The 9,495-nt window shown below is 42.8% G+C and overlaps 1 protein-coding gene across 1 annotated transcript; it reads left to right on the top strand.

Annotated features, from left to right (window-relative positions):
• The first annotated feature begins 665 nt into the window (after positions 1-665).
• Positions 666-7,547, top strand: Krt39 (keratin 39). Its single transcript, XM_059269688.1, has 7 exons — positions 666-1,112; positions 2,138-2,220; positions 2,828-2,984; positions 3,639-3,800; positions 3,902-4,027; positions 5,508-5,728; positions 7,301-7,547. Exons 1-7 carry the CDS (start codon positions 666-668, stop codon positions 7,545-7,547), a joined length of 1,443 nt encoding a protein of 480 aa, XP_059125671.1.
• The last annotated feature ends 1,948 nt before the right edge of the window (positions 7,548-9,495 follow it).

The following is a 9,495-nucleotide window of genomic DNA, read 5'->3' as shown; positions in this document are numbered from 1 at the left end:
GTGCCTTGTTAGTCCTCGAAGCTATCAGGAAAGTTCAAACATGATCCCAGCAATTGGATCTGTAAAGCCCTGTTTAAACAATTTAATCCATATTCGCCATGTCTGAGCAATGAAAACAGGGAAATGAGTTGGTCAGATCACAATCAAAATGAAATGCTGGTTTCTAAATTCTCCAATAATTGTCAGATATTAATAGTTTCCCTTTTCTAAAGAAGAAAGGAAAAGAAGGATGGACTCATTCTTGGTGAAGCTGAATGTCAGCTAGAGAGGTCAACAAGAATTTAAAGATCGTAACACACTCACACCTGCTTAATAATGGATGCTGTTAAGAGTGTGACGGCAGTTCCTTTTGAAGACCCGATGTGAAGCCCTGGGCCCGATGACAAGTAGTAGTTGCGATGGGTAATAACTTAGTAACCACCTAAATGCACATTTTTATGAGACAAGTAACTCTTGGCAGGCGGGTAAAAAGCAGATTAATGAGATGTTCCTGTGGGATTCGATATAAACATTAGAAAGGAAAACACCCCACCTCCTGTGTCACCATCAGGAGGGAAGCTATATAAGCACTTCAAAGAGGAAAAGCCACAGGCTTGGCATTTAGGATCAGGGTGCTTTGGGTGGTGACCACAAACACTGAGACAACCTGAAGCTGGACACACACTATGGATACCAAGGGTTCTACAGCAACTATTTCTTCTTCAACGGCACCCCGAAACTGCTCTGGGAATACAAATTTTAGAACCAGCTCTTCTAACAACAGTTGTCACAGTGGCCAGTCAACTGGCCATGCTCAAAGAACTCCCCAGGGCCAGGGCTGTCGACCCACCCCTTGCCTTTATCGCACCCCTAACTACTTGATAAGAACCTACAACTTCCATCCCTGCCTGGAAGACTGCAGCCTGTGTGGTGAAGGCATTAACAGTCACGAGAAAGAGACCATGCAGATTTTGAATGAACGCCTTGCTAACTACCTGGAAAAGGTGCGGATGCTGGAAGGGGAAAACTCCGAACTAGAAGATAAAATCCAGAAGGAGTGCAGCAAGGCGCTCCCTGTCCTGTGTCCCGACTACCTGTCCTACTACACCACCATTGAGGAGCTGCAGCAGAAGGTAAGGACTCAGCAAAGCGCTGAATCAAACTATGAATCAATAGTCTCTAAACTACTGTTATCTGTTACATTTTAGTCTTTCTAGAGCCTTCTATGCTGGTACATTTTTAAGAATAAAAGAAGAGGCTAGTCATTGTGGTGCATGCTTTTAATCCCAGCACTCAGGAGGCAGAGGCAGAAGGATCTCTGTGAGTTTGAGGTCAGCCTGGTCTACAGAGTGAGTTTCCAGGACAGCCAGAGATTCACAGGGAAACCTTGTCTGAAAAAAAAAAACAAACAAACAAAATTAATAAGAAAAAAAGGAAGGAAGGAAAGAATAAATCCCTTGAGTGAAATTCATCTTGAGATATACACACAAAGTTTTCTATATCTTTTTATTTATTGTATGCTCTGCCATTTTATAACCAAATAACTCAGAATTGAAAGCTAATGAGTTGCTACCACGTCTTAAATAAAAATAAGAGATCGGGGCTCTGAGAAGCTATTCTGCTTTTTAAAGTCTCCAAATAGTTTTAGCTTTTATCTGTGTTATAACTACCAGTACCTTTAATGCCCATGTGGTCATCTTCACAGTATTTAAATAGTGTGTCTCTATACCAAACTTCAGTTTCCCGTCCAGTGATTGCTGCTACACACCTGGGTTTACTTCATTTTTTTTTCAACAAATATTTACTGAACACCAACAAAAATGCTCTAGCCACTATTTTAGGCTCTAAGAAAATATGCCAGGACTCAAGAATTTGCATTCTAGTATGTCATAGTAAACTGGGAAAAAATTAGAAAAGATACTCTATTTTAATAGAAAAACATTCACAAAGGTTTTTAATTTGCATGGCTTTTTGCTAATCTCAGGAAAATAACAAGAACTCTGACTCTCCAGTGTTTCCCCCATTTTTTAAGCATCTCTCTAAAGATTCAGGAAAATTCTAATTAGTCTTTGACTAACTGGAGCACACGGCCCTTTGGTTCTTAAAGTAGGGGATCCTGGTGTTTGTCTCATTTGTGTGTTCAATCTCTTAATTCTAGATCTTGTGTACCAAGGCTGAGAATTCCAGACTGGTCTCACAAATTGACAACACCAAACTGGCTGCAGATGACTTGAGAGCCAAGTAAGCCTGCCCAGCACTGTCACCGGTGATAGCATTCACCCCAAGTCTGACTTAAATGTTCCCTGTGAGACTGTCCCCACATCCTCTAAGTTATAGCCTATCAGCGCTAACCCAGAAAAGACCTTCAGATTCAGTGTGATTAATATTAACAGCCCTAACATTGCACACAGCTCCTGCCGTGGTGACATACAGACCCATAGGATTACCCGCAGTGAGATAGGGAGGGCCAATATCTTGTAACCTTGCTCTACGCAAGAAAACCTTGGTATAATGAGGAACAAACTTACACAAAGGTTTGTAAAATGAGACAGAGCCAAAAATGCAGACCCAAGATCCTGACCCCAAACCCAATGGTTTTCTTACACTGTGTTGCCTTTGGGAGCAAAGAAGGAAAATAAATTCCCTCCTCTCAAAAGACAGCCAAGTTGTGTCACTCCCAAGCATAACAACTAAGTCATGATATGGATCAAATGGTTTCACGTCTACAAAGAATAAACTCTTCCATAGAAACACTCAGTGAGTGACCCAGAGGAGAATGAAGCCGGGAGTTCTGCTGAGCTTGCCTTGGACATCTCCTTTCTAATACCTTTTTTTTTTTTTTTTTAAGCTATGAAGCCGAGTTATCGCTGCGCCAGCTCATAGAAGCTGATGCCAAGGGCCTGAAGCAGATCTTGGATGTGCTGACTTTGAGTAAGGCTGACCTGGAGGCTCGAGTCCAGTCTCTGACAGAGGAACTTCTGTGCCTCAAAACCAACCATGAAGAGGTGAGAAAAAGACCAAGGGTCAGCACAAGCTAAACCCCTAAAATTAGCATCAGTTCCTCTGAGTCGTACATAACAAAGTGTATCCCCCTAGACACATCTCCATTTGTCAGCCCTGATTATACTGATACAGCCCATACAGTCAGCTTACTATATTACATCTAATGCCATGTGGGTAGAATAGTCCCCATCATCCCAGTTTTCTCATCTTCACTGGTTTTTGTAGAAATCCTTAAACAGACTTCTACCATCTCCTATTGGAAAAAGCCAGTTCTGGCACAAGCCAGTTCTGGCACAAGTTCATATGGGCATCGCGGAGATAGTGGTCTTTCCACATAATCCCCACCTCCATGACACTGCCTCCATTCTTCATCTCTAGAAATGGTCTTAAAATGTATGAAATTCTGATCTTGTTAGTCAATTCCTTCTCTTTTTTTGGCACATATCTATGCACAGAGTCATACCTGAAATCATCTTCAGTTTTTTGAAGGGCATTGTAGGGCATCTGAATAACACCTATAAATCATGTATCCCTTTGTTGTGGGCTGTATTCCAGACCCAATTAGACCAAATTATTTCTGTCAGATTGAAACAAGAACATGGTAGGGAAGGGTCATCTATTTGCTAAGTAATTCACATTCTTCTTTCTTCTCATAGGAAATCAGTTCCTTGCAGTGCCAGCTGGGGGACAGAATCAACATCGAAGTCACAGCTGCTCCTTCCATTGACCTAAATCAAATTCTACAAGAAATGAGATGTCGCTACGAGTCCATTGTGGAGACAAACCGTAAAGACGTAGAACAATGGTTCAATACACAGGTGGGGAGAGCAAACAAGTCAAAAACAACATGTTGACATTTCTAGGAGGCCTTCTGTGAGTCGTGCTTCCTTGTAAAATACCCGGAATCTGTGTGTTTCAGATGGAGGAGCTGAACCAACAAGTAGGGACCAGCTCCCAGCAACAGCAGTGCTGCCAGAAGGACGTCATAGAACTGAGACGTACCATGAGTGCCCTCGAGGTGGAACTGCAGGCCCAGCACCGAATGGTACCCAGAGGCTCACCAAGCCTAACCTTACCCTGGTGGCAACACTCCCTGATGTCTTGAGTGTTCCACTGTTTCCCAGACTGTGTCCCTGTTGGTTAAAGGGTCTGTGGCTAGAAAAGAACTTCATGGTCGAGTAAGTCTTGGAAATGTTGGATTGAACAAAGGTTAGCCTTTCTACAAGCTAGCCTACAAGATGACATGGACCTCCAAGAAGGAGATGCGCAGTACTCAGCGTTCCAAAACTTATTTGATTGCAGAAGCTCTTTCTGCCCCCCCAAGAGTGTGTCATAGTGGTCATGACCCACAGAAAACACTTTTGGAAATGCCAGGAGAGCATTTGATTTATTTTCTGCAAAGCATTATTGTAAGCTATCATATTGGAATTCTGAAACAAAGTTCTGAAAGAGATGACATAAACCATTAACCAACTTCACTGGTGGGGTTCCAAGAATGTGGGGGACTTTCCTAAGCCAGATCCACACTAAGCGCTGTCACACCTAGTTCACAGATAGAGACTCTGACAGATCTAAAAGCAGTGAGTGGCCTTCTCCAAGTTGCCGAAGAAACGTGTTGGGATCAGATCCCAGAGCCAGCACCACCCCTGCTTCCTGAGACTGTGACTCTGAAATAAGATAGCACTCAAATGGCCTGCTAGGAGGGGCATAGGAATACCTGGCCCCAGGTTTCATCACCTCTTAGTCATGTGATATTGGGCAATTCATTGAACCTCATTTTTCTCATCTATAAAAATTGAGACAATCATGTGAATAGCCAGGGTTATTAAAGCCTAAAATCCCACCATTATGTGTAGACTTACAAAATGGTAGAACAAGAAAGAACTTGACACATTCGAATTTCAACACTCATATTTTACTTATAAAGAAATTAATGCACTTATAAAGGAACTGGCCCACTTCTGAAGGAATTGACCCACTAAGGGAAATGCCTGTAGTTAAACATTGCTCACTTCCTTTGAAAGACTCAAACGCTGGCTGAATGAGGTGTCTTGGTATGATTTTAATGCCTGGGTTTCAATGAAATGAGGTGGATTCTCTCTGTCTGTCTCTCTCTGTGTCTCTGTCTCTCTCTCTGTCTCTCTCTCTGTCTGTCTGTCTCTCTCTGTCTCTCTCTCTCTGTCTCTCTCTCTCTCTCTGTCTGTCTCTCTCTCTGTCTCTCTCTGTCTCTCTCTCTCTGTCTGTCTCTCTCTGTCTCTCTCTTTCTCTCATGAGCCAGAGGGTAAGAGATTAAGTGGCAAAACGGGATGGGGGAGGAATAAACCAAAGAGATTTTAAAAAGAGGGGATAGAGGAAAGAAACATTATCATTTTTGTCTTGCATGTATTTGGTTAAGAAGTAATAAAGGGCTTCGAGAACCGTTAGCACTATCACCAAGAAACCGTTGTTTAAAATGGCCTTAACAGTGACCTTAAGGGAATTTTCAGGGAGTCATCATTTGAATCTGTTTTCCTCCTCTTCCTTAGAGAGATTCCCAAGAATGCATCCTCACAGAGACAGAGGCCCGCTACACAACCCTGATGGCCCAGATCCAGGGTCTGATCCATAACCTGGAGGCTCAGGTGTCAGATATCCGGGGTGCCCTGGAAAGACAGAACCAGGAGTATCAAGTTCTGCTGGACATCAAGTCCCGGCTGGAGTGTGAGATCGCCACCTACCGCAGCCTTCTGGAGAGCTTGGATGGCAGGTATGTAAAACTAAAACAACATACATGAGCAAGACACACACACACACACACACACACACACACACGGGGAAGGAGCATCAGAGAACAATACTTTGATCTTCTTGGCAATGATGGGAAAATCTGGATGGAGATTATCAAATATTCTCTAAAGACCTACAATTGTACCCTAGTCCCGATTTGAGATGTGGGTAGAACTACACTGGTTTGAAGAGCAACATACCGAATTAGTTCCTTATAGGTTGCATCCTATTAAGACAAAGGTTCTGAACCTGTGGGTGGATCTCGATCCCTTGGAGCAAAACAACCTTTTCACAGGGCTCTTCTAAGAACTCAGAAATACCAAATATTTACATTACAATTCATAACAGTAGCAATATTACAGTTATGAAACAGCAACAGAAATAGTTGTATAGCTGGGGGTCACCACAACACGAGGAACTGTATTAAAGGGTCACAGCACTAGAAAGGTTGAGAACCACTAGTCTAAGATGAGCATGGGACTTTGCTGAAATGAGAAAGGACAACCCTGGTCCCATAGGGGACCACAGTGCTCAGGCTGAAACCCCCAACCCTGTCTAGATATTGCCCTTCACCCCAATAGGAGCATGCTGACATGTAAAAGAAAGGATGCTGAGACATCCTTTCTTTTACAAATAAAAAGGTTTTTTGTTTTGTTTTGTTTTTAATAATAATAAGCCAACTGACCCATAAAGAGCTCAGCGTTAACCATGAGTTCTTGGAGTAACTCAGACCAAACTAATCCCACAAAAGCTTTGTTAAAATTGCAAAGGACACCAGTTGCCCCCAAATAATCAGTCACCTCTGTTCACTGCATCCTCTTTATTAGCATGCGCACACAGCACAAGTACAATGTTACCTGACGCTGTTCCTTTAAAGAACTACAGTATGGCAAAAGGCCATAAGTTAGCTAATTAGAATCACATATCTCAAAAAGAGCATACTACAAACTGCTGGCTACTCCAATTTTCTTAAAAACAAAATGCTTAGAGACATCAAAAGGGCACTTCCACACTTCCTAGTGATGTGCTAAAGACTCCCCCATAAGTGGGATTCAGATCACAACTAATTGTATGAAAAATTTCCCCCACACAAGAAAATTATTTAACTCATCTCCATTTTCCAGATAGTAAGCCCCTCCACTTGCTGCATCAACCCATGTTGATCCGTGAGTTTAGTTCCCATTATGTCCATTCTGCCCATGCAAAACTAAAGCTCCAGAGGGCTGACTGGTTCACCCAGCGTTGCCCACTAGCAAACAACAGAGCTGGGCTCTGCCCCTGTTTCGACTGCTGGTGCAGTGTGGTTCCCATGGGGCTAGAGTGGAAGCTTAAACCAGGTAACACTTCTGAAGCCAGGAGGCTGTCTTCCAACAGATCTTCTCTGATTCTGGTTCTGCTATAACCACAGCCCAAAATGAACGAATAAGCATTTAGCAGTGATTATTTTGAATGACAAGTATTGACAGCTTAGCCACTCCTGTCTTCTCCATAGCTAGTATTGCCCTTCCTTAATCACAGCTAAAATTCTGTTCTTGTTGTTGTTTCTACTTAGGCTTCCCTGTAACCCATGTGCCACCAAATGTGAGCCATCCTGCCAGGCCGGAGCTATGGAGTGCTTTGCCCCAATTTACACATCTTCATGCCTCCCTTGGATTCACAAGCCTTGCAATGCCTCTGGACCCCCATCCAGGATACTGGTTAAGATATGCACCATCACCAAGGAGATCAAGGATGGGAAGGTCATTTCTTCTCACGAGCATGTGCAGCCTTGTTACATCATCAGACCTGCCAAAGTCTAGCATCCCAAGGTGTTGAGAATGACCCACATTCATGAAAGAGAGGCCAGTGTATGCTCCTGCCCGAAAGGTTTAAGAAAGTCTCTTAAGGTACCTAGCTTCTTACTACTACAGTGGGTCCCCAACCTTTATTCTTCTCATTCCCTGAGTCACTGCCACCAATATGATACTAAGTCACATTTCTCTGGAAGGACATTTTTGCATTGTCGCTGGGATGGGATGTAGCGAGTGCCCACAAAGATGTCCTACATTGCTTGCCTAGCCATGTGATGGACAGGCAGGTTTTCCTTTTGTTTAGTCAAGCCTTGTTTATCTCTGTGCCTCTGCAGAGCCAGTCAGACAAGTTCTAGGATTGGTTTTGGCAATTGGCACGTGAAGGTAAAAAGCCACAGCCTTGCCTTCTAGATTCCTTCTTTGGATATAGAATGAAGCCAACACAGGAACAGAATAGATTAAAAAAAAAAAAAAAAAAAAGACCCCAGAGTCTAGTTTCCAGGGATGAAACAATGACAAGCCTGGATCCTGCTGACCTGTGCTACCTCAGCCATTGCTTATCTGTACTAGTATATATTCCCTTCATCAAAAGTAACTTTGAGGTGACTGGGGGGCTTTTGCATGCTCTACACTCTTCCCCCACCCTTATTTTCATGTTTTATTTCCAGGTTGGGTCTTACCAAATTGCCAAGGCTGACCTTAAACTTACTCTGTATCCCAGGTGGGACTTAAACTTGCAGATGATCTCCCTGCCTCAGCCTCCAGCATATTTGGGATTATAGGCCTATGCCTTCACATGTGACAGATATGTATAGTCTCTGAAACTTTGGGAACCACAAGGCTCTTTTCCAAATGTCTTTAAGAATCAGGACTAGTTGTGTGGGATGAATCTAGAGCTCTCTCTATGGCGTCAGTTTGAAGCAATACCCTGGGCCCTTTCATTAAATGTTGGTTATTTCTCTTCCTATCCCTTAGGGTATAGGAGTTTGAGCTACTTGTTTGACAAGGGGCATAGAGCTGGATTTCTCAAGACATAAGACCTGATGGGTAACAATGACAAAATAGCTTAGATTCCTGCCTCAGTCTATCCATCAGAGAGAGATGGAATTACCATCCGCAAACTTTCCAAAAGAGCATTAGTGAGTAATCTCTGCTTGCGAGCAAGAGGCGGCTGCTCCACATGCCAGCAGCCACCTTTCTACACCAGCCAGTAACACAACTTTTAGAACAGGGCCATAAAGTAAGGAAGTCATTATTTGAAAAAAAAAAATGATTGAAGCTTTTCAGAGGTGTTAGTTAAAAAAAAAATCTAAATCAAACATAAAATGTAAAGTCCCAAGACCTGATGTTCTAAACCTGCCTATTTCCTACCATGATACCGCACAAAGCATTCAGCCTTCATCCAATTGATTCCCTTGTTTGCTCAATGAGGACCATGCCTACTTCACAGGGCTGTTGTGAAGGTCACATGGAACCCACTCTGTACATGATCATTATGTATGTTTGCCACTAGCTACAGCCTAGACCTCATTTTCTTTTGTCATTGTCTCATTTTAAAAATTTTTCTCAGTGAATTTAGTTATCCAGTCATGATTTGGAAGTTTTAACAATGTTCGGTGTTTGGGGGGAATAAAAAAAGAACATTCCTGTGATTATACCCACAATTATATTAATAAAGCATTTTTGAATTCTTAAGGGTATGTATCAGATACTAGTTGATGCTCACATCAAAGACACTTGCCTTGTTGAACTCACAGCTCATGTGCCTCCTCCAGACAAGCCGTGGCTTACACAAAGCAGGCGGAATGCAGAACTCCCAGAAGGATCTTCTGTTGCTAATTTCTCGTTGAAAAATGCAGAGTAGTTCCTGTCAGCACCTCCCTGCGTATTATCTCAGCCTGCAAGATGGAAGTGTGGGAAGAGTGAAGAACTGGTACTCAGAAACCACGAACAGCCT

The sequence above is a fragment of the Peromyscus eremicus genome, chromosome 8a (assembly GCF_949786415.1).
Source record: "Peromyscus eremicus chromosome 8a, PerEre_H2_v1, whole genome shotgun sequence".
NCBI lineage: Eukaryota > Metazoa > Chordata > Mammalia > Rodentia > Cricetidae > Peromyscus > Peromyscus eremicus.
This window is presented reverse-complemented; position numbering and strand designations above follow the sequence as displayed.

Bases quoted from the DNA above. Each gene is read 5' to 3' on its own strand.
- Krt39 (XM_059269688.1), top strand. From the start codon at position 666: ATGGATACCAAGGGTTCTACAGCAACTATTTCTTCTTCAACGGCACCC. The intron at 1,113-2,137 runs GTAAGGACTCAG...TCTTAATTCTAG, and splicing joins TTGAGGAGCTGCAGCAGAAG to ATCTTGTGTACCAAGGCTGA. The intron at 5,729-7,300 runs GTATGTAAAACT...GTTTCTACTTAG, and splicing joins CTGGAGAGCTTGGATGGCAG to GCTTCCCTGTAACCCATGTG.